Here is a 27,029-nt window from a genome sequence, read left to right on the forward strand (position 1 = left end):
GTGCACACGTGCTAAGGTCAATCCCGTCATGCATTTATCAACATGGAGATGAACGAGGTGGTCGCGATCGTTACTGCATACCTATGCTTATGAAAACTACAACACACATGACCGGGATATTGAAAAGGGATTGTAAAAATGCCCAAGATATCAAGAAGAAAACAGTCAAAACCTCAGCACATATGTGGTAAGTAGTAAAACGTAGGAATTTTGTCTATATTTGTATATTTTGCTGGGCGTGAACAGCCTGCATGCACATACATCACGCGTGCGCACGTGACGTTTCATCGACTTAAAGCCTTTACAATGCATAATGTTTTATTGATTTTTAGCAGCCTCGAGTATTGATTAACTGCTTCAGCATTCGCTAGCTAGAAACATCAAGTTTATCATTTATTATTATGAAGAAATTCGTGTTGCGTTTGTAAGGATCGTCCGCTATATTTACAAATCGGTAAATAGGTCAAATATGTCAGCTGACCAGGTTTACCTGTAGAATTGTTGACATACACACTCACCTGTATGATTTGAAACGTGCATGCACAAGCATAAGTTCTTGATATGAACTGGCAATTGTTCAAATTTATTGCATGAAGATTCATAATTTTATATGAATTATTTCAAAGAACAAACTGTCTACTTTCACTTTCTATAAATAATATTTGTTTAAAAATAGTAATATATAAAGCATTTTAAAGTTCAATTTATAACTACTCTGATCATGAGAATATTTTTAATATTGATAAAAAATCATCTCTAATTATGCAAACTATAAAATATCTACTATACATATATATACATGTAGCTGTATACTTTAGTATTGGCACAATCCAAATTAATGATTGGAATTACTTTTTAATTATGAAAGAACTAGAAAATGACAATGTATTTTTGGGCATATTAACAACAATACATACACTGACACTAAGTCAAGTAAATAATTTGAGAATAAATACATATATAATGTAATTTATTATTCTTTTATTCACAATATATATGTGGTTTTTAGCTTGATTCTGACCAATGCTTATATTCCAAATATATATGTATCAATTATTGTTGTTGTTACCAATTATGTAAATCAATTGTATCTGATTTTATGCCCTTTATGGGCCCTGTAATTTGGGAAATAAAAATAATCTATTCTATTCTATTCTATTCATGCACTTCAGTTAAGTATGACTGTTCATGACTGAAAATTTATTATATTTTTTTATATTAGTTTTTCCCCCAATTTCACAGTCCACTGAAACATAGAAAAATGATAGTGTGAGTGGGGCATCCTTGACTTTGGACACATTCTTGTTTATTGCTGATTTTATTTGTCCTAAATATATTTTGAATTTGACAGTTGTTTTGGAATGTTTTCTATCGTCTGTATGTCAGGGTTGTCTAATTCACCAGCATTCTGATCCATACAACAGGTCTGATTTTATGTAGCTGGTTTATAGTAAAAGCTTGGTGTAAATGTTGATATTTTTAGTTCACCTTTTCAAATGGCCAAGTGAGCTTTTTCCATCACTTGTCTTCTATCATCATCCTCTTCTGTTAATTAATATTTACAAAAAACTTCTCTCAAACTATTGGACCAAATTTAGACAAACTTGGCCACAATCATTATTGGGGCATGAAGTATAGAAAAAAAGTGTCAGATGAATGATCCCGACTATCAACATACATTTTTTGTAGGTGTCTATGTAAACTTTTAACACAGATAACTTTTTTTTAAAGAAAAAGAAAGACAAGATCTACAATTAAGTCAACATGGTTGATATCACCAGACAACTCCATATTGGAGTTATTACTCTGCAATAAAGATTTTACCAATACTTTGTGTTTTTGCCTTATATCTTACAGTAAAATCTAACTAAGAAAAGAGACTTTAAAAAGCTATAACATGATCAACAAGTCAAAGTCTATAATAAGTCAACATAATACAGGGATCTCCATGGATGAAAATTGAACGATGGAGGAACTTTCACTATCATAAACCGTATCTACGCCGTACAGCGTAGCGCGATCGAAAATATTTCATCCCTCCACATAAGGATAGGTGAACATGCTAATTCATTGCTTATTTAAATTATATTTATTTGAATTTTCATTATAAATACTATATAGAGGTATATATATTTTCAATAATTGCCGTTTGTAACCCTTCAAAGGCCAAGCCCTCATGCCCCCTCCCTTTCCCTTAGTCAAGAATGACCAATAGCTATCACAAAGGTCCCAATGTAGTTTCTTGTTATTTTTGGTAATTGTTATGGGGGTTAAAATTCATGTGGAGCTTATTCTTCACGGACATTATCAAATTCAGAATTTATGAACCCATTACCGGTATGTCTGGTTTGCAGCAACGACAAAACGAGTCGTACGGGTTATTTAAAAGGTTAAAAAGATTTGTAAAGCGAACGTTGTCAAATGAAAAGGTTTTTAATGACTTTATCTAGCAAATTGATGCTATGCAACATGCATCTTTCGAGTCTAAATAGAAACCGGAAATGCGGATGTATCAATTTGATTGCAAACTACGAAATGAATTTGGAATTATGATACGATATTTATTTACAGGAAATATTAAAAGTTTTTACTTTTTAACTTTTAAAGTAATTCTATATTGTCGTTAAAATACAGCAGTACTCGAGTTATTTGCGATGAAATAATAATAACTGTTTTACGTCTTATTTAAAAAGGGGGATGCTGATTGCGTAAGTCAAAATAAAAGCACATGCTCTACTTGTTCCTAAACTTTGTAAATGGACTATTAATTTATTTATTTAATCTGAATTATCATAAGCATTTGCGGAAACTTAATTAAATAATTCAACAAATGAATCGTCTTTCTTCAGATAATATTCTCTGCTTTGTTGATCTACCTGTACAAGCTCAGGTACAAGTGATTAGCGATCTTAATCCGGATATCCCTCAGGCGTTAGAACTGGATTATACTATAAAGAAAGCCTGAAGGTTATGCAATTACATGCATTTGATTATAATTGCTAAAAAAATGGCGTCAGGCTATAAAAAACGATCACAGTTTTGAACGATGGCGCAAGTCATTTAACGATGGCGCAAGACATTTGAACGATGGCGCAAGTCATTTGACGATGGTGCAAGACATTTGAACGATGGCGGGGCGCCATCGTTAAACAGGCCATGGAGATCCCTGAAAATAGAAGAAATCATAATTAAGTTGACTTGTTTAATAAATTAAAGTTTTTTATATTGAAAACTAAAATCATTACAAAAGATACAACATTAAATGGAAACTTTATTTAGCAAAATTGATCAGCAAGGCAAGATTTACAAATATATATGTACATGTATGTCAAAATGACTAAAATTGTCAGTTAATAATTTAAAGAGTTACTGCCCTTGCATGATGATTTCCCCCCAAATTGCTATTATTGAAGATGCATGTGAAAGACATAGGCTGTTTAGAGCCTCTAGAGAAACTTCAAGATGGGTCTTTAGTCTTGTAACCTGCTTTTGAAAGTGGTTTGGATGGTTTTCTTAGCTCCATTGTACTAAATACCCTGGCAAGGTAATTAAGGGTCTTGTAAAGAAGCCTTTTGTAGTTTACTGTACAGTTGGTGTTTTGCTTATTGTTGAAGCCTGTAAAATGACCTACAGTTGTTTACATTGTTGACTTTGTGTCTGACTGTCTACGGTAGTTCCTCATTGTCCCTCGTACCACATCTTCTCATCTTTCTATATTTTTAAGCTACCTGTATATATAGCTATGACATATTATTTTGTGGAATCAGCTACAAACATATAATGATTAGAATTTAGATTTATGTTGGTTATAAATTTGTACGGAATTGATATAGGAATTTAGTTGCGCCTATTTCCTTAAAAGTTGTATGTCTAAATAACAAAAATTAACAATTTACTGATTTTGTTTTACTTCATAAATGGAATGGATTTTTAGAAAAATTAAATAATGTATAATCAAAACATTGCTACTACATGCCAAATGTGGAGAAGATTACTAATTCTCAATAGCCATGTTTTTCACTTACATGTATGATCTCCTGCAGATGGACAAAAATCTCACAATCAAACAGACTCAAAGAGGAATTCCTTACTTAAGGTCTTTAATCAACAAAAAGGGCAGAAAGGTTGTAAGACCTTTTAAAACCAGCTACAATGTATCAATTCAACCCTTCTCATACAGATACTACATTCACATATATACAATGTATCCAATATACATGTTCAAGGGAAAAAAAGGGGGGTAGCCATTCCCTTGTAAATTTTAGTTGCTTTAAGTATAGCCCTTTTGTAATACATTTCTAAAATCTTTTTTTCATTACTTATAAGACAAGTGCTTGTTTTCATTTCCATAATATGTTAATAATATTTTTAAAATTTTTGGATTGTAATTTTTTGTGGGGGAAATCATTCACCACATATCATGCCTTTTAGTTCACACACATTGATGGCTATCATTTTATTTTGGTTTCACCTGTAGGTTAGATATCAGTAGTGATCTTTACAGGTATGCATATTATGTGAATTGACATGGTTAAATTTCCCATGAAGTAGTGTGTCATACTAATAGAATGAAGATTGTTTCTTCCTAACTTTTCAAGCAGAATAAGTTTTGTAAGCATGCAGATCATCAGTTTTGATGTCACAATTTGGCAGCATGAAATAATTACCACTCTGTCCTGGGATTAAAACATTTCTGTGACTTTCAGTGTAAAATTTATTTGTATAAAATTTATATTTTTTAATTTATTTATTTATTTAAAAAAAGTTGTCTCGTGTTAATATAACCGATCAGGATTTGCTTTCGCTTCCCTTTCCCTTCCGGAGCACCATACATCTCAGTTTTTGGTTGTTTTTGTGTTGCTCAGTATTCTCTTTTCCATATAGATTTTTGTAGACTTTTTGTGTTGTTTTTTTACATGGTGTTGTCAATTTTTCTTTTCTCAATTATTGAATTCATCCATTTGGTATCTTTTACCTCTCTTTTGTTTAGATTCATAGTACTACAGTCTGACTATTTGGAATCTTAATTAAGAAACCACTGCTTTATAGAAAATAACTAATATCATCTACATGTACGTATATACATGTATCAATAACTGACCAAATGAGGTTTACAAACAAATCGTTTATACCTGAATATCAAGATGTGGATAAATGCTAGAGAGAGACAGGAAAAACAACTTTACAATGCAGGTTTAATACATATAAAGAAACTGAAATGTGTGTTGGAATAGATTTGCAACATGTGTGTTCGTGATGTTTTACCAAAACAGAATAGAGCTTTTTAAGTTGGAGTAGAGTACATGTACATACAAAATATGAAAGCGCAAATATATTGATTAGAATTCTCAACACAAATATAGACTGTAGTGAACAGTGATTATGATGAATTAAACTCTTATTATAAAAAGAACCATAGTAGTGAACAACATTAAAAAGAAGTAGTGTGTAGGGGTAGTATAGACATGATAGAATGGCCATCATGAATTAGCATAAAATTCGACACTGGCTTATTTTATACTTATCTTTGAATAAAATTATGTTGAAAGAAAAGACATAAATGATAAGAATTTTCTAGTATTTTTTTTTAATACATGTCTCCAATGAAAATTTGTATATTCTTTCTGTGTGTGTGTAGGAGTTTAAACATAAATGGTCAAAACAAACTTGGGCTGTTTTTTTGGCAAACGAAGTAACAAAATTGTGAAGAATGAAATATTGGCATTGAATTTTAGTTGTTGAAAGAAGAAGTTCAAGAACTCTAAAAATGTATAATTGGGTTGAATCATTTCTAGCTGTAGGCATGAAATTCACAATGAATTGAACATTTTTATTTCCTGTTAAATGCAAAGTTTAAAGGCCTGAAAATATTCATATAATTTTCACGTGTCATGTTAAAAGCTGGGATACAAAATCAGATCATTTTATTGTTCATTGCCCACGAACATTGAAATAGTTTTAACATGTTTGTTCTCCATTCAATGACAAGAATGCATAGCGTGTACCAGCGCCCATGCATGACAAGAATTAGGTCAACATTTAAACAGGTAAAAACTTTACCTGTTTCACCCCTAATTCATACATGTAATGTACATTCTTATAGCTTGTGGGGAAATAGATAAAAATGTCCACTAAACTTAAGCCATTTAAAATGACCATTACATAATGAGACTAAATGTCTGTTCTAAGCTGTGATATTGTGTAACTTATTTGATCAATATGAGAGATATTGGAAATCATTAAATGTTAACAAACCAGTTTTCCTTGTAGCGTGCAACGTTATATAGATCTTGGTTTTCAATGATTGTGCAAGGTTATACCAAATAGAGGATAGGTTCATGTCATGCAGAAAAAAATGGTGTTAAGTTTACTACAGATCATTTTGGCATATGGAGTACTTGATTAAAATCAATACTAATAAAGAATTTGATATGTAGTCAGAAAATGTAGGGTTTATAAACAATGCATGTCCTTATAATTACCTAAAATGGAATGTACTACACTATGATTTTGTGTATAATTTGATTTTTATCCCATTTTGGATCAAATCATATCTTTAACAGTTTTAACTTGGAAAAAAATCATATCACGACAGATTCACTAATTATAAAAAGTTAATATATTAATTGATACTAGACACTGTATAGACATTGACTAACAGAAAATCAGATTATAAGTTATTCAGTTTTTTTTTCAACTTCAGTTAATATGATGAATAAATATTAACACCATTTTTTGTTTTTCTTTAGAAGAGGGAAAACAATACAATAATATTGAAAGAGAGTTGTCAGTGGCGGATCTAGAAATTTTCATAAGTGGGGGCCCACTGACTGCCTAAGAGGGGGCCCACCCTGTCACGCTTCAGTGATTCCCTATATAACCAAACAAAATTTTTCTGAAAAAGGGGGGGCCTGGGCCTCCAGGACCCCCTCCCTAAATCCGCCTCTGGTTGTAAAAGCAAATTGCTTGTTTCTGAATCCTCAATATTATCTCATTTGTATAATATCATTTAATGTTGATTTATCTGAATAAATATTGTTTAAACTAAAGAAAGAGAGTTTTCTGTCAGTCGATCAACTTTTTAAAAGAAAATATTTAACAAATTACAAAGACAAAAACAAATGAAATAAGGACCCCAAAACCCCACCCCACCCCCTTTTTCCTAAAAAAAAACCAAAAATGAATAAATAAACAAAAAATATTAAGTTTTGTCATTATTGATGTTTTCTTAATTTGGGTTCCCTATCACCCTTTCACAATTAGAGAAATATTCTGTAGTTGTTACAATTGTACATGTGTTAAGTGGCCTACATTATTCACCAAAAGTTCAACCACTAAGATAACTACAAATAGGTCATGACAATTTGATTCTATGTTTGGCCTGATGACATTCTGAATAGGAATAACATTTGACTTATGCCATGATGCATCAAGGCAAAAAAAAAGATGTGATAAAGAAAAGATGCATGGATTTCTGTTTCAAAAATGATATAATTCTTAAGTCAAATAGTAATGCAGAAATCACTTCATCTCTGTGATTTAAAGCATTTTTCACCTTAAAACAAAATCCCCTTTTGACACTTGGGCACCTACCATGAGTGTGTGCACATGTTTTGAATTGGTGCAGAGTCATTACTAATTTTTTGAAGTATTTAAATTTTACTTAAAAGAACAAATATTTTAAAATGAAAGATGAAAATCAGTTAAAAAATGAGGTCAATTGTTTTTCCTTACAAAACATTTCAAACAGTCTTAAGATTTGCACAAGCACATGTTAAATTACAGAAGTTTTGTTAAAAGTAACAGTTCATTTTAAATACATGTTTCCCTCTAACCATAAAATGACAGTAAATCTTTAGTTATGACGTAACTTTAAGGTAGATCATACTAAAAAAAAATCTTGAAATTTGGACACAGTCAAATTATAAAGACAAAAACAAATGAAATGATGAGACTCCCCCCCCCCTTTTTCCTAAAAAAATTTCATATCTCTAAATAGTGTATGCAAAGAAAAATATATGTATTCATATCTTACTTTTTGAAATATTATTGTTTTTAATTGGTATGGTTGAAATCAAAACTCAATTTTAAGTTTCATTTTTTTTTCAAAAGAAGAGAATAGATCAGCAAGATATGATCTACAAGTAGAGAGGCATATCTGAAATCATCAGTCAATGTATAAGTTACAGCCTTAAATGATGATTTTATATAATTATTTGTATTTTTGCCTTTGAAAACTGAAATAAAGAATAAATTATGTAGGATAACCTTAGTAATATAACAAAAGAAGTGGGGATAATTGTGCTTTTGCAGAAGGGGTAGTTGAATCATCTGGTAGTTTGAACGAGAAAGACTTTAATTTAATTAGATGATGTGGTATGAGTGCCAAAATGATACCTCTCAATCCAATTCACAATGTATAAACAATGACGAGAAGTTCAGAATTGAACAGCCTTTAACACAGAATCTTGTTTATGGTTACACTGAACAGCAAGTTTTAAAGGGCTCCAAAAATAACTAGTGTAAAACAATTCAAACAGTAAAACCAATGGTGTAATCTATATCAAAAAGGAGAAAATCATATGAACCACACCAACAAATGACAACCACTGAACAACAGGCTCATGACTTAGGACAGGTCCATAAAAATGCAGTACACTTGGTCATTTTGATTTATCTGCTTTATTTGTTCACAAATATTATACCACATATGAATACCTTGTACATTAAAGCCTCTTTTTACTTAGTCTCATACATTTTTTGTTTTTTTCTGTAACAGGTGAAGATGAACCAACAAATGGAGAAAGCAACAATGGACCAGTTGGAAAGGATGCTGTAGAAGACAACAATGCAAATATTGTAGTAACGGAAGAGGAGGAGAAGGATGAAACATCCAAAGTAGATAGTGGTGAGGAAAATAATGCAGAAAACTCTGATGACATCATCCCCTTACATCTAGAAGCTGAAGATGTTGATGATTACTCAAACTTGAAATGTGATGAAACTGACGATAGAAATACTTTCGACACCGATTCTAACCACTCCTATGATCATGGTGGAGACTCTGAAGTTGGACAGTCAGAGGAACATAATTTCCATACTCCATCCTCATCTGACCGCATGTGTGATTTCTGTGGAGCTGTAAAGAAAAGTCCTTCTGACCTTGCTCGCCATCTCCTAAAACATACTGGCGAACATCCTTTTAAATGTGATGTAAGTGTTAAGGTAGCTTTAAGTAATTGCTTGGCATCAAAAAAGGGGAATAATTATATTTTAGATCTTTTTATGACCAGTGACAAATGAATTTTGATTGTTACACGCTTTTTCAGCACAAGATGGTTTATCAATGTTTCTGAGTAGGGACATACAATTGTGACAAGGACTAACATTGAATTCTAATGCAATTATTTTGTATCAATGGTTCTGATTGGATGACAGTTAGTGTAAAATTCTCTATCTCCTTGTCTGTAACTAAAGAACCCGACATTTTGAATTGCTGAATGTATTGACATGTAATTTTTACAATGATAAGCAAAAAAACTCACATGTTGCACTTAACAATCTTCTTTTTATCAAGTTTTATTACATTCTGAAGCGGCACAGAAGCCAGAAAACGCCTGGTGTTGATGTTTGACGCCGGAAGCATACCTATGGCGTCACCTAGCGTAGGTACCAAAGAACATCTTTTCGTGGAATTTTCTTTAATGAAGATTTTACACTGAAATAATGATTGAAATTTAATTATGAACTTGTTTTGCATGAGATAACTGTATTGTATTTGAAGCTTTAAGGATGTCCACCGGTAGTTTTACTGTCTCAAATACCCGTTTACCTGTCTCTGCTACGCATTGCCAGGTCAACTAAATTTGCGACAATAAAACTACCAATGGACGTCCTTAAGCTTCAAATACAATACAGTTATCTCTTAAATGGAAAATTTAGAAAATTAATGAAAGGTTCAAACTAACCGGTAGATAAAACAGGAACCAAGTACCCAAAGACCAACATGAAATTCTGCTTGACTTAGTCTAACTCATTGCATTTAAAGCATTGCTTACACATACAAAGAATTCATGGCATTGACATTCTGAAAAATAGGAAGCAGTTTTAAAAAATTACCCTGTAAGGTACATTTACATGTCTAAGGTATCTTTGGTAAGGTAATTTGTCAATTCATTTGATTCCCTATAGGCTTTATGATTGCCTAGCTATTTGTTGATTTTAATGTAATTTATTTATTTTAAACCTTTTTTATTGTATTTATTTTCAGCTTTGTGATAAAGCTTTTAAGTCTAAACGATCCTTACAGCATCACCAACATACAATGCATGGGATCAGTCTAGCTGTTTCCATGGTAGCAATTGATGCCAGTATCACCGCCAACAGAAAACGTAAATCTGATGAATCGGTGGGATGCCATTCTTCCCCAGAGAGTGAAACTAAAAAGATCAAATCAGAAGTTCAGGATTTATACAGTTATCCATCTATGGTCTATTGTGGAGAACCTCAGGGATCTGTTTACATTTCGGACGCATCATGTAGCAGTACTGGTAGCTTTAAGATCAGCCCAACATCAACAAAACTGTGCTCAGAAGATGGCAACAACAGAACTTGCCAAGTATGTGGAAAGACATGCAGTAAACCAAGTGATCTTAAAAGACATATGATGAGTCATACTGGAGAAAGACCATTCAGATGTAATGTAAGTTCAAAGATTCAATCGTATGCATATTCATACCGTCAGTTGAGACAATCAATGGATAAATTATATAGCTGCACATTTTGTACATTGATATTAGAATGAAAAGAAATTATATAAAGGGTGGGTAATCTGTTCAGAATTAAGAATAATGTAGATTTATGCTAAATTTTGCTACTTTGCATTCTTCTATAAGCAAGTCAGATCACTAGATCTGCATGTGAATGTAACATTTTTGGTGGAAGAAGACTTCAAGTCTTCTGAAGGCCTATGGTGCCGACTTTAAAATCATTAAACCTCCGTATGCCGCATTCGTTTCTGTCCATTACAATTTCATAACAACTTCTGATTACTGACACAGATTTTTACACATGATTAAGCATCTGAATCATTTAATTTGTAAATTAGGATTGAAAAACAATCACTATCGTAAATATGTACCCTTTTATTTATGTAAATTATTAGATTTCATCTCATCTACATGAATGTTATTTGTTTACTTGTAACCGGATGTTTTTACTGTAGATATTTGTAGTACGCATGCGTGAATTTGGTATCGGGACAACTCGCCCTGTTTACATGTTCGCCCTTGGTCTGTTTGTCCTGAGTTCTTTTGCCTGTAAAGTACGTTCGCCCTGTGTTCATTGTCTTTACTCTTATTAAGGACGTATTATAATACGTCCTTGCGTTTTTTTTTAAATATTAATATTAAGGGTATCATTAAAAACTCTAAAACACAATTTAGTGAAAATCATCTGTTCCTTATTTTGTTCCCAAGGTAAGACAATCGTGTTCAGCCAATCAAATTCTGTGTTTTTCATAATCAATTAATAAGCCAATCAAAAACGTTATCCTGAAGATTATTCTAACATGCTAGATTTTGAACTTGTGTTGTTTTCATCTAGTTGTAAAATCGTGAACATGGCATGTGAATTTTCATTTGCAAGCAGGTTCTTACACAGCTTAAGGATAAAAGCATGGCTGATTGACAAAATTCAATGATGCAGTACTACCATTTAAAGATAATAAATAGGTTTTTTTTTCACTAATTTTTTGACATAATACTTGTAACATATTTTATTTTTGTATTCAATTAAATCATTTAAAGGACAATGTACTATTCTTTTTTCACAAAGACCAACAAACAGGTTAGGACCCCCTTATTCATTATATTTGGAACAACTTTTCTAAATGAGGGGTCAAATTAATAAAGAAGATATAAGTTTAGAAACATCACAAAATTCTTTTGACATGTTTTGTCCATTTAAAACTTGATAGATGCATAGTTCTTGGGGAAAAGTTTCATCAAATAATATGAATACATTAAAGGTGCTAATTTTTTACAGTGGGTTGTAATGTTCTTCCAATGAGGGTTACCCCTCATTTGTAGTGTTGTTCCCAACCTGTTAAAGGTCCATCTTTGTGCATAATTCAAAATTGAAAATTTCAACAAGCATCTAATATTCTTACACAAGAAAATAAATCCTGGTCTGCTAGCTACATGTTCATCTTTTCTACAGATTTAATAACTAGAATCATGCAAACAGACTTAAGAAAAAGGCATGTAAGTTCATCTTACAAATATGACACTTTTTCCAGACAATCTTGATCGTGCAAAATACTTCGCTAAAAATTGTAACCTTTAAAATTGTTGTTGCGCACTAAAAACCTCCATGGGAACTTTCAAATGTTGGCGGGTATGTAACAAGTCTTACTATTTTTATGCACCATTTATGGGCATTATGTTTTCTGGTCTGTCCGTCTGTCCTGCTTCAGGTTAAAGTTTATGGTCGAGGTAGTTTTTGATGAAGTTGAAATCCAATCAACTTAAAACTTAGTACACATGTGTTCTCTATGATATGATCTTTGTTATTTTACTGCCAAATTAAAGATTTTACCTAATTTCCACAGTCCACTGAACATAGAAAATGATTGTACGGATGGGAAATCCATGTACTTATGACACATTCTTGTTTGAAGAAAAAAAAATATGTCATGATGATAATGGAACAAAGCAGGCTGGGTTAGTGGGGCTGCCTTTATGGTACTTCAGGTTACCTTTTATTCACCTTCTTCCTCCTCAGAGCTATCAGCTCTTTGATTATACTGGTGATTCATTATTATTTGTTGGATACTAATTTTCGTGGGATTTCATTGGCACTGATGAACCACAAAAGTTAGTATTCAATGAATTACAAATTTTCTAAAAGTTAAATTGCAGATCATGGCAAACTCACAAAATTAAATATCCACGAACATGCAAGTTTTTCTCAATCCACGAAAATTGGTACCCATGAAAATAAATGAATCCACATGTAACAGTACCTGTCCAGAAAATGTCAGTTAGACAGAAAGCTTTTAATTTGAATTGGTTTCAAGTCAATTTCTTTTGGAAAAAGTTTGACAGATATTTAATGTGAAACTCATGAACTAATTTTATATAATTAAAAAATATATAATGTATGGTATGATTACCAGTGATTTGACTTTTTTATTTGGTATCATTGGCTTTACATACCAACAAGAGACTCAATATATACATGTCCTAAATCTATTAAACATTGTTTAAATTGGAATCCCAACCAAATAAAAAATATCAAACTGATAATAAGCATTTTGAGTAAGTGGTGGCATTCAGTATATGGTTATTTATAAATAAATGTTTTTATATTTAAGTTAACTAAGATAATTCACTATTCTGAAGATACATATTCTCTTATCTCTATATGAACATCATTGAAAACAGAAAGCAACTTGGATATCAATGTTTGTATATCATATTTTTCAGATTTGTGGGAAAGCTTTTCGTGCTAAAAACAGTATGTTTTACCACCAAAAATCATCACATGGCCTCAATATTGAACTAAGTCCCGGACTTCAGGAGCGTTTCATGAAATTAAAAAAGCAAAATCGTCTGAATACTTTGATGAGCCAGCCAAATGGATGTTCCATATCATATACGAATGAAGAATCTAAAGATATCCATATCCACAATGATCCACAGATGGCAAGTTCTCTACTGTTACAAAAACTAGGACAAAAAGTCAGATGTGCTAACAATCAAGTGCTGTATAGTTATGATATCAATACACACGAGGAAGGGGAGGTGGAATTGGATGAAAACACCGGACTCTTCAAACAGTCGGGAAGCATCTTTAACAAACCACTAGTAACAGCAGGACATATAAAACCAGAACCTTTAAAACTTACCAATAGTATGGTGGGCATGCAAATTGTACAGGAGTCACACAAAGTAAAGCGCCACATCTGTGTTAAAAATGAAACTGTTTTGGTGACCAGGTTAGATGGGGTGGATGTACTCACTGCAAAAGATGTCTCTTTGTATAAATGTTACCTTTGTGGCAAGCTTTTTGATGATCTGCTGAAAATTCAGTGCCATCTATCGATGCATTTTCAAAGGGATCTAACTCTTTATCGTTGTCAGCTATGTGATGATACATTTTGGTTTAAGTATCGGGTCATAAATCATATCCGTAAGAATCACCCTAAAGAATCAAACCTGGCTTTAAAAAAAGCTGAAAAAGATTTGAGGGAAACATTAGATGACAAACCATCAGTAGATATCATTGAAATTGAAGTCACAGTTAAAGAGGAAAATGACAAGAAAAAGAAAGAGGATACATTGTCATTGATGGAAGGTGATGAAAAGGTGAAAGTTGATGAAATGGAAACTGAAAAAGATTCAAAGCAGAATGAAGAGATTGGGAAAAACAAAGAGCCAATCAAAGATCCTGAAAAGGAGAAAAGAGAAGAGCAGCAAAATAACCAAATGGAAGAAACTACCTCAATCAAAATTGTAGAAAATCCAGTTGATGAAAAAGAAGGGGATGAAGACATTGCATCTACCTCAGATAAAGATATTACCAAAGATGTCCCTGTTCCTGACCTCTATGACTTGTCCAATAAAGCTATGAAGTATGATCCACTTGGAAAATTGTACAAAGGAATAAGATTTAAGAAGAAACCTAATGGATCTTTCATATGTTTGCTTTGTAGGAAATCATTTTACAGGGAGTCGGCTTTACTGCAGCATATCAAAATTCACAATCAACAACACATCTGCTACTGTGAGCAATGTGGCGATGGCTTTATGGAGTATGGGAAATTAAGGTTGCACATCATGGGAGATCATAAGAAAAACGACAATGATGATGATGATACAGCCCTGCCGTCAGCTACAGCAAAGAATACATTACTCTCTTCTTTGTTATCAAAAACCTCACAATGGCACAAACCTCCAACTCCGAGTATTCCAGTCCCCAATGATAAGATTTTTGAGAAAGCCAGAGAAATTCTGCAAAAAGAAGGAATACAGGAAGATGTAACAGTTGTGTTACCAAGTGAACCAGATGAAGAGAATTCTACTGAGACAAGGAAGGCTAACTTAGACAATATTCTATCAAACCAAGAATCTGAGATATTTGTACAGAAGAATTCTGATGAATCTGAAATCCAGATATCCCCAAAACGTCTTCTGATGTCCAAACTGCTCTCAAAATCAAAAAGAAAATCATCACAACCTATAAAATTGGAAAATACTGACCCCATGGATTGTGAAAATGTTGTGGTTACCAGATCTGACTCAGAGAGGGAGATCTTTACTGTAAAACAAGAGCCTGTTGTAGATGAAAAAGAGTTACTTCCCCCTCCAGTCTCCATTCCAGTTCCAATATCTACTTCTTCCTTTCCTGTCATCAACAGTGAACTGATGGCTGCCAAACTCAATAATCTAGCAATGTTGCATCCTGGGATACATCCTGTTGTTATGGCTAACACTCTTGCTACATTAGCGGCCCAAGGTGTACCAATCACTTCTCAGGGAATGCTGCTTGCTAGTGGAAATATTCTCTCTGGCATAACTCCTGGTCTCCCCATGGTAGCCCTTCCACCTCAATCCAGTAATGGGCTATTTGGCACATCGATTCCACAGATTCAACAACCAGTACAAAGTAATCCTACAATTAGTGTACCGATTTCCCTGACAATTCCAAAACAAGAAAGTGAGGATGCAGTAGTTATTAAAGAAGAACCTAAAAGTCCTATAGAAAATATTGATTCTAATTCTAATCATTCTTCTAATGTCTCAAATGATGAATTATCAGAATCAGATCGAGAAAAACTTGTTGGATGTCCAAGAGTTCAGTGGAATGATCCGGATAAAAGTGAGCCTTTGCTTGAAGGGAATCCCAGCAATTTACCATTAAGTTTACAACAAGGATGGGGATTGTCTTCAGATGGGAGAAAAGTCACATCATTATCAAGGACACATTCAAGGTCAGTTATTAATATATTCAAAGGTCATCAAAATTCATTATGTATAAATCTCGTGAGTCTTTTAATTTTATTTCATATTTGCAAAAATTTCATGCTCAATTGGAACTTTTTTTGTTAATATAGTTCCAACTAATGAGTAAATGGAGTTTGTTTTAAAAAAAATCTTTTGATGATACGGAGTGAAAACCTGCAATTGATTGGAAACTTACTTTATTTTGGTTTTGACAATATTCTCTTAGGCAGTTGAAGAGTTATGGTACTTTTAAAATTGACAGTGACACCAATATATGTTATAAAAACCTGATTTGCTGTAATTTAAACAGCCTTTAGTTAGTTGAGTTGAAATCTTCTCTAACTTCAGACTTTAAACATTTCATTTTAAGCTAATTAGTACGTAAATAGTCAGTAAATATGGTCACCAAATTTAACATTTCTACATTGTTTTACAGATTGCCAGTAGTCAGTACTCCAGTAGACAGAGAAAAAATTTGTAAACCAACATTGTTAGCAGATGGAAGGACTGTGTTCAGATGTCCTTTCTGTAATAAAGACTTCTTATCTTACTCAGACATCAATAGACATATGGACTTTCATGAGGGTAATTAATAATATTGCAGATATTAAGTAATGAAAAATTAAGTATTGCCATTTTCATGTATTCTTTTTGTACATTTGTCTGTATGCTATATTAATGATGGCATTTTTTTAAATATTGAATTATTTTTTTTTAATCTACATTGTAATGAATAAACACTAAACATTTACGTTTCAAAAGAAATCATAATTTTTTACATCTTTTTACATTTTTGTGTCATAACAACAGTTCTCTTTTCCAGACCATCACTAAAAACAAAACAAAGAGACTTAAAACTATGATTCAAACTCGTGCATTGTAGAGTTGTAAATAAATCCTTTAGGTGACATGTGATGCCATTTAACCACATCATTTCATAAAATAATACTATTAACACCTTTATTAATTAGTCCATTGTTGTCTACAGCTATAAAATGCCACCTAGCTGATTATTGATTTTTCTGTTAAAAAGTCGTAATGAGTTCAAGGTGAATTCTGATTATTGTCTGATCAGGTAAAGTCTGAGAAACCCCCATAAAAGTAAACAGGATGGATGAAATTGAATTGTTATAATTCTTTCGCCAAATTCTTTCGCCAAAAATGAATTTTAATCGCCACAATTTTGATCAAAAGCAGAAACCCTTGATTATACAGCTATGATAAGTATATCCACTTGCCAATTAATATTGCTACAGAGGTATTTAATATAAAAATTTTACTTGTAAATCTTATTGCTTATGATATATATTACATATATTTATTAACTTTTTATAAATTATTATTGTCTATTTACAGACATCAGACCATTCAAATGTAAATACTGTGAATATTATGCGAGGACCAACAGCCAACTTAAAGTACATATGATGAGGCATCAAGGTTGGTGTTAAAGTTCATCAAATAAAAAATCACAGAGCTTTTATCTTGCCATGTTTGTTTTCTGTTTATGGAAATGATAGTTGTCTTGTTTTAAGGGGTTAACAAATTCAGTAAGGTATCAATAAGGGACCACTGCATCAACTTTGTCACAAAAAAATTATTACTTAATTAGGGGTAGATATGAATGGTGACATTGCAGCCAAAGGGAGATAATCAAAATAACTTTAAAATTTATGTATTACAAAAAGGCATATTTTATTAATGTTTTTAGCTCACCTGGCCCGAAGGGCCAAGTGAGCTTTTCTCATCACTTGGCGTCCGGCGTCCGTCGTCCGTCGTCGTCGTCGTCCGTCGTTAACTTTTACAAAAATCTTCTCCTCTGAAACTACTGGGCTAATTTCAACCAAACTTGGTCACAATCATCATTGGGGTATCTAGTTTAAAAATTGTGTCCGGTGACCCGGCCAACCAACCAAGATGGCCGCCATGGCTAAAAATAGAACATAGGGGTAAAATGCAGTTTTTGGCTTATAACTCAAAAACCAAAGCATCTAGAGCAAATCTGACAAGGGGTAAAACTGTTTATCAGGTCAAGATCTACCTGCCCTGAAATTTTCAGACAAATCGGACAACCCGTTGTTGGGTTGCTGCCCCTGAATTAGTTATTTTATGGAAATTTTGCAGTTTTTGCTTATTATCTTGAATATTATTATAGATAGAGATAAACTGTAAACAGCAATAATGTTCATCAAAGTAAGATTTGCAAATAAGTCAACATGACCGAAATGGTCAATTGACCACTTTAGGAGTTATTGCCCTTTATAGTCAATTTTTAACCATTTTTCGTAAATCTTAGTAATCTTTTACAAAAATCTTCTCCTCTGAAACTACTGGGCCAAATTTATCCAAACTTGGCCACAATTATCTTTGGAGTATTTTGTTTAAAAAATGTGTCCGGTGACCCGGCCAACCAACCAAGATGGCCGCCACAGCTAAAAATAGAACATAGGGGTAAAATGCAGTTTTTGGCTTATAACTTAAAAACCAAAGCATTTAGAGCAAATCTGACATTGGTAAAATTGTTTATCAGGTCAAGATCTATCTACCCTGAAATTTTCAGATGAATCTGACAACCTGTTGTTGGGTTGCTGCCCCTGAATTGGTAATTTTAAGGAAATTTTGCTGTTTTTGGTTATTATCTTGTATATTATTATAGATAGAGATAAACTGTAAACAGCCATTATGTTCAACAAAGTAAGATTTACAAATAAGTCAACATGACCGAAATGGTCAGTTGACCCCTTTAGGAGTTATTGCTCTTTATAGTCAATTTTTAACCATTTTTCGTAAATCTTAGTAATCTTTTACAAAAATCTTCTCCTCTGAAACTACTGGGCTAAATTAATCCAAACTTATCCACAATCATCTTTGGGGTATCTAGTTTAAAAAATGTGTCCGATGACCTGGCCATTCAACCAAGATGGCCACCATGGCTAAAAATAGAACATAGGGGTAAAATGCAGTTTTTGGCTTATAACTCAAAAACCAAAGCATTAAGAGCAAATCTGACATGGGGTTAAACTATTTATCAGGTCAAGATCTATCTGCCCAGATGAATCGGACAACCCGTTGTTGGGTTGCTGCCCCTGAATTGGTAATTTTAAGGAAATTTTGCTGTTTTTGGTTATTGTCTTGAATATATATTATAGATAGAGATAAACTGTAAACAGCAATAATGTTCAGCAAAGTAAGATTTACAAATAAGTCAACATGAACGAAATGGTCAGTTGACCCCCTAAGGAGTTATTGTCCTTTATAGTCAATTTTCAACAATTTTTATAAAATTTGTAAATTTTTACTAACATTTTCCACTGAAACTACTGGGCCAAGTTCATTATAGATAGAGATAATTGTAAGCAGCAAGGATGTTCAGTAAAGTAAGATGTACAAACACATCACCATCACCAAAATACAATTTTGTCATGAATCCATCTGCTTCCTTTGTTTAATAGTCACATAGACCAAGGTGAGCGACACAGGCTCTTTAGAGCCTCTAGTTTCATTAACAATATTTGTTTGTGACAGCTGTAGATAAAAAAAAACACTGTCACTATTTTTCACATGGCAGGAAAGATCATTTAAATTCTAAAATCATCTGACTTCGTACAGATGCTTGTCTCTTGCACACTTAGAAAATATGAGTTTAAGAACCACTGCTATTGCTAACTTTTATGAATAAGAGCAAGAAAACATTAGATAAGAAATTTTATGTTCAAATGTTAAAGAAAATTAATTTAAAAGTTTTAAACATAAAAAAAGGGGCCTAAATCTTCTGTGTTAAAAACTAAAACACTTACTGTGGATTCATTAATTTATTAATCGTTGGATACCAATTTTCTTGGGTTTCCTGGACACAGGTGAAACCATGAATACAAAAAGTTCAAAGAATGACAGAATTACTATAGGTTTTGTTTGAAGAGACTGGCAAAACCTAGAAATCAAATACCCACAAAAATGCAAGTTTTCCTCAATCCACAAAAATTGATACCCACGAAAATAAATGAATCAACAGTTCCAAATGTGGAGAAAATAATGTCAGCTACATCCTACAACAGAATCACATTAATCTAGGGAAATCTCTAAAAAAAAATTACAGTTTTTCAATCTTTACATGCAAGTACATTAATGTTGTAAACTCTTTTTTTCTTCAGGAATACGTGAATTCTGCTGTAAGCTATGTAACTATAAAGGTGTTACTCAATCTGATCTGAATCGACACATGAAATCACAGATTCACTTACTCAAGGCCAAGCATGCATGTCCACATTGTGATGAAGGATTTGTTACCCCACGCAATCTGGATCGTCACCTTGATGGCAATTGTATTGTCAAAATGCAAAAGCTTGAAAATGGGGAACTTATTTTAAAGTGACCTACATTTAAGTTTTAAAAGTAGCATGTTAAAAAACAAGATAAAATCCTTAGAATGTCTTTTTCAAGGATGTTTTTTGCCTACTGTGTGAGGGAAATTTTAAGATTGATATTTTTAAAGAAAGGCCTCTTGAAAGGAACAAGGGGAGTGAATTAACAAAATTAATACAATTTAATGATGTTTAAATAGAATGAGTTTAGACATGAACTTTTAAAAAAAAGATATTGTTTTAATGTGTTTTTATGTACTTCAATCAAAGTATCATTGTTATTTTTAATGTTGGGTAAAGATGATGGTTATTTGTTAATATTTTTTCTTATTTTATATATGATGCTTTTGTGTTGCAGTTTTACCTCAGTTATTAAAATACATTCACTATTTCATTCCAAAATTGATCATTCCTTTTGTTTATGATTCCAGAATTATATATATATAGTTGGAAGTTTTATCTATCATTTAGTTTGTACATATTTATATTTTTATATTGGTTTATCTTTTCATATTTTATTACATATTTCTATCATTCCAAAAGATTTTCTGTACTAAGGAAGAAAACGATTGTTTTTTCTGTTATGTTTAATCTGTTACAATTTATTTTTTGTCAGATTTATTTTATATAATTCAGTTTTTAACTCCTGTATGCTTAATTGATGATTAGCTTAAACATATCTAAAGATGGTGTCTCATATGGGAGAGCTCAATTATTGACACCTGTAAGCTATATAAGAGAATGATTGATAAGTGTGTATATAATCCTCGAGGGGTCCACTTCCTATATACAAGGTGCTAGGACGTGCCGCTGGAATGGTTCGCCTCTTCAAGCTTGAAAATATGTGAATAGGTCAGGAAAACTATCAGAAATATATGATAAGGTCAATAAAGTTCCAATAACTTGGTCTGTCATCTTTCTTGGTGTTCACAGCTGTGTTTTATCAACCAATTTTCACTCATTTGTCACTTTGGTATTTCACTGTTACATTACACACCAAACCAAACCAAAACCATATGGGGAAATGGTAACATTTTTACCTACGTAATATATGAAAAGGTATACATTTTTGAAATCTAAATTATATGAAAGGGTGTGGGGTAACAGAAACCCAGTGGCACACCCTATCAATTAAATATTGAAATGGCTCCCCGGGATATAATCTGTATAATCAGAAAACAGTTTTTCAAAAACTGCATTACATTGCTTTCTTAACATGTATCTTTTAATTAGGATTCATCAATCAGTTTTCATGTTCTGATGAGTGTGATTAATGTATTGTGAAATGACATTCATTGATGTTTGGTATAGAAATTAAAGTGTATTATATATATATATTATGAATTAGAATTTATACCTATCCACTCATACTACCACACATTGTATATAGATATAGAATATAGATTGTTTAGGATTTTATTTTTATGAATACTTGTGTTAATAGAATCAAAACAAAGCATATTGTACTTCTTTTAAATTTTTTGAAAAGCTTCCCCTTTGCTTTTATACTTTTCTTTTGGTGAACCTTTTTTTGAGGAAGCAGAGTATTAAGAAAACTGGGTCGTACATTTAAATTTCTGATAGATCATATTTGTTTTAAAAAATAAGAGACATAACATTATGAAATTTTGTAATTTAGCTTAGCAAATTTAACATCTTTAAAAGTTCATGCTGTTATAGAAATGTCTGTGAAAATAATCCATATATATAAATAACTAATTGTTTTTCAGTTGTGTTAGTAAAGGGTTTTAACTCTGTGCAAGAGGTACAGTAATAGCAATAAAAGGAATATGCGATAAAAAGATAAATAACCTTTCAATTAAAGATAAATTACATGTATTTGAAATGAAGTAGACATCAGTTACCCATCTTACTATGAATGAAAATTGGTTCTGAAAGTAAAAAAATAGTTCACATGGATATCTGTAAGATTAATAATTAATTTGCCAAAGGTTTCCACTCAATTAAAAGACTAGATTTTTATGATCAGATAACTTTTAAGATTATTAAAAAAATATGTGAAGATAATGAATATTCCCTCAAAATTTTAATGACTAATCAAAAAACATATTTTGTAAAAGACCCCTAATACATTGAAATATGTAATGATTTGCCTTTCTTGTCAATCATAAATGAATTTCAGCTCTGGTTCATTTCACTTTAAACATACATAAACTTTTTCTTTAAATTACATCTACTATAAACGTCTTCTTTGTACGGTACATTCCAATTATGATTTTTTAATGGCAGTGTAGTATGGTGATAAAATTGTGATAGCACTGTTATGTTTGTAAAGTTTATGTTTTTGAGGGTGGATATTTTATGGACATGTATATATAAATTGTTTTTATCGATGTTTATTACCCAGTATATATGGTGTACAATTTTGTTAATATCGTTATATGAAACCATCACCATAATCTTCAACATCTTTCAATTGAGATTTTCCTCATTACAATTTTTAAAGGCGGTAATATTTAACTGTTTTTACATTTAAAAAAAAGTTTAATTCCAGTAATGATAACTGTTTAAATTAAAAACAATTGAAATTAGAAATTAATTCATTACAGAAGCTTCAGGAATTGACCTGATGCAATATATGAGTAGGGTAAATGTCTCGTTAAGTCCCATTAGTTATTATGACATTTTGGAAGTATATGGTATATATTTTGCATTTTTAAAAGTATATTTAGAAAATTGTTGAAAATTATTTTACTATATATAGATTGAAGGTGTAATTTCCAAATAAGCCCATTGCTGGATAATGGTTGTTGTCTGTTTGATTCATATTCCAATAAATGTAACGTAAAATATATGTAACTTTGTTGTACAAGTTCGTAGACAAATACATTATGCTGTCTTCAGAATTGTGTTTGTCTATTAATTTTCTATATTTTAATTTTGAAATGGAAGTTGGGCATTGAATTTTTTTAGAACTTACAGGGTTCAAATAGCGAGAAGTCAATGAAATCTGATGGCAAATTTTGAATAGACTTGTTGAAAAATCAATCATTCCAACAACAAATTTTGTAAGTTTATGAATGTGAAATAATTGTACATTTGTGATGAATAGGTAAAATATGTATATAATTGTTCTTCTAATACTGGGTATTTGTTGATTGACATTTTATTCTATTGTGAAGTTTTATTTTTATATAGATAACTAATAGGTCATATGATTCCGTTTCACAAATCAATATATTGTGGTATTTCATCTTTCACAAGTTTTCAAAGATTATAAGGTTAATTTTGTTATTGTTATATTGTATAAGAATTTTAATATTATTATAGTTTATTATTGACTCGGATGGTTTCCTTTTTCTGAGATTAATAGCAGTGAAAATTTTATTCCAATATGTAAAAATTTTATTTGTCTTTCCCAGGCCGGACTCGCACCTAAATGCATTCAGTCTGTGATAAATTTCCATGAGCAACAAAAAATGTAAAAATTAAATACTATGTCTGTATAAAAGTTTTGTATTTGAAGGAAAATGAATATCTAAATTACTATTTACACTTGAAAAAAACCTGGTTAAATTGAAGTTTTCCTAGTGCTTATATGCATAAAGCACTACTCTTACACCTAACATTTCATGTAATGGTTAAGATTATGGATAAATGAATTCTCTCATTAAATTTAAATGTGGAATAAATTGATTGAATTATTTGGTAAGCTTATGACTTTTAATTATTTATCCATTTTCTCAAATATTCAAATAAAGTATTCACCAAAACAAAATAGCACATGCATTGTACAATCATCAAAGCAAAAATTTCAAGCTACTAAATAAAATTTTTGTCAGAAATTAAGGTCTATTGAAAAGGTCTTGGAAACCAAGTTATAGCTCTTATATCTTCAATCACAACAAATAAAAATATTTTGGAACAGAAGTGAGCAGCATATATGGGTCCATTTGTGTACATTCCAATTTTACACTATTATTTTGTTGTTAAGAATATATTTAAAAGCATGTTATTATTAGAAATAATTCGTTTATATCATACATTTCCTTTCTTTTTTTAGAAAGATTGTTTGATTAAAAATTGAAAATATTTAATTCACAAATTCTTTGCCCTTGTCTAAGATTTTGCAATTATTTTAATACCTTGTTACAGAAGCTGTGATTGGCTGAAATTTTTAATGACCAATATTATTCTTATCATATTTGTTGATAGACTTCCTAAACATTTTATGCTTCTGTTTTATAATTGTTTCATTTAATAGGTAGATATAGAATGATGAAATTATTCTCAACTGTATTTTTCTGAACCCTTGAATAAGTGAATATTCACAGAATTTGTTTTACAATGACCAGAGTTTTTTTATTGATCTGAAAATTTGTATTTCATCATTGTTGTTTTTAAAATATATCAGAATTCACAAACCATTTTATCGATATCATCTTGGTAACTCATTATACGCAAATGTTTAGATATACATTCTGTGAACACTTGTAAATGCTGTGCACTTTACCTTTTCTTGTGCTTTCATTTGTAAAAATCAATCATTTAAGTAGTTTTAGTCAGGGAATATTGATACAAAGTCAGACCTCTTTAACAACTGGTGTAGAAACGTTACTTTTGGGAATTTCTAACAGCAGAATTTATCTTACATTATATTATGTACCATTTACCAAAATTTGTTCATGGGAGACTTAAATATCTTAAAAAAGACAGCGTTTTAGAGAAGGGTAGGGGTCTCAACATACAAATTTGGGTACTGACATCATATTTTGAATAAGAAAATAACAACCCATTTATATATACTTCCCAGGTATGATCTTATTCAGATGCCAAAGACATGATGTCATTCATATTATGAAGATAAATAGATAAGAACACATTTTTACAGACATTTAACTGAAGATGAACACATATGACCTATTGATATATCAATGGCGGATCCAGAGGGAGTTGGAACCCACCTTTTTTTTCAACGATCAATGCATTTGAATGGTGACATGTAGTTGGAACACACACACACCCTTTTATCCGGGGTTGAGACCCCCCCCCCCCCCCCCTTGGAAAATGACTGGATCTGCCCCTGTATATTACCTTGGTGAAATTGCACCCTAACTCTATATTTTACATTCCATAAAATCTTAGTTTACCTTTATAGAGCCCCCAAATCCCCCTGTGATTGGCATTTAGCTTTATGCATTCATAAAATGATAAGAAATTGTTGGGTTGCAGAAGTAAATTTTTATCAACATAATAATTAGATAAATTTGCTGTACATACTTTTCTATTCACTAAATTATCGGATTTACCTTCCCTTCCTCTGGATTAAATCTTGCTTATTATAGTAACAATTTGGAATGATCATTTACTCTTAAGTGAGTTCCAAGATGGGGAAGGACTCTCATGCTACCTCAAGTATATATCTTAATCAGTTTCTTTGTATTGTTTGAACTGTAAAAGATAGTTTATGGTGAAAAGTTTATTAATTGCAACCATAACAAAACAATTGTTAATGTATTTTCACTTATCTGGTTAGTTTCTAGCTGAATTGTAGACTTGTTTTTCTTCTCTTAATGAAAATATGAGTATTGACAATATCCCTTTATAATGTCCAGTTTTGATTGTTTTTGGATAAACATAACTAGAATGATACTGATTTTGTTAAAAGATTTTTTATGGTTAAACCACCGTACATGAAAATATAGAGATGTGTTATACAAGTGTTCACTATAAGACCAAAGTACACAGATATGATCAACTATTTTTACCAATGATGGATATTAAGAAGTTGAATAATGTAATCTATAAAAATCTTTTTAAGTATGTATGTTGTTATTTTTAAAAAATACTGTTAATATACAAAACCATTCAAACAGATCATGACAATTAAATACAGATTCAAAAAGAAATTATTTGCTTTTTTTTTTTTTTTTTCTTGCTGTTGTAATTTCATACTTTCTAGAGTAAAAACTTATCATTTAACGTCTTTCTACACCAGTTTAGTCCTTCTTTTGTTTATATCACTACCTCCTCACAGAACTTGTATTAAACCAAATTGTATATTGGTAATCCAACAATAAATGTTTTAACACCCGAGTATCTTATTTGTTATTTTGCTCCCTGTTCATTATTATATTTCTATAGGTCATTTTATGTCAATCTGAAGCTAATTGGCATTAAGAGTTACTGGTACTGTGGAATCATTTATTTTCGTGGGTACCAATTTTCGTGGATTGAGAACAAAATTTTTTCGTGGATATCTAATTTATTGGTTTTAGCAAAGTCTGTTTACATTCCTTTACAAAATTTGTTATTCGTGGAACATTTGAATTTCTGGTTCTCCTGTACCCATGAAATCCACGAAAATTGGTATCCAACAAATATTAATGAATCCACAGCAACCTACATTTGCATTATTTTGTTTGTATTTTCAGCTCAACTGGTCGACCATCAGCATATTTATTTTCTCCCAAAATCCCAGTCTGGAAACAATATCTTAATCAAACTTGGTTTTATAATCCCCCATTTGACAAAGAAGACTATTGATTTGAGGACAAAGGTCAATGTCACAGCAGCTATTGATAGATTGATATTTGTGCAAAATTTCTATCTCTTGGACCATAAGTAAAAATAATAAGATCTGGTATGGTTGCCAATGAGACGATTCTCCACAAGGGACTTAATGACATAGAAATTAACA

The 27,029-nt window shown here is 31.5% G+C and overlaps 1 protein-coding gene across 1 annotated transcript; it reads left to right on the forward strand.

Annotated features, from left to right (window-relative positions):
* LOC139510265 (zinc finger protein Xfin-like) lies at positions 1–26,423 on the forward strand. The gene is made up of 7 exons (XM_071296754.1): positions 1–187; positions 8,780–9,213; positions 10,271–10,702; positions 13,488–15,994; positions 16,444–16,592; positions 17,364–17,447; positions 20,159–26,423. Exons 1-7 carry the CDS (start codon positions 139–141, stop codon positions 20,377–20,379), a joined length of 3,876 nt encoding a protein of 1,291 aa, XP_071152855.1. The 5' UTR covers positions 1–138; the 3' UTR covers positions 20,380–26,423.
* Positions 26,424–27,029: the final 606 nt, after the last annotated feature.

This window comes from Mytilus edulis, chromosome 2, assembly GCF_963676685.1.
Source record: "Mytilus edulis chromosome 2, xbMytEdul2.2, whole genome shotgun sequence".
NCBI lineage: Eukaryota > Metazoa > Mollusca > Bivalvia > Mytilida > Mytilidae > Mytilus > Mytilus edulis.

What these genes read in the sequence shown, in the direction of transcription:
- LOC139510265 (XM_071296754.1), top strand. Translation starts at nt 139, where the DNA reads ATGCCCAAGATATCAAGAAGAAAACAGTCAAAACCTCAGCACATATGT. An exon ending in AAAACCTCAGCACATATGTG is followed by an intron (nt 188 to 8,779) that starts GTAAGTAGTAAA and finishes TTTCTGTAACAG; the next exon opens with GTGAAGATGAACCAACAAAT. An exon ending in AAAGACCATTCAGATGTAAT is followed by an intron (nt 10,703 to 13,487) that starts GTAAGTTCAAAG and finishes CATATTTTTCAG; the next exon opens with ATTTGTGGGAAAGCTTTTCG.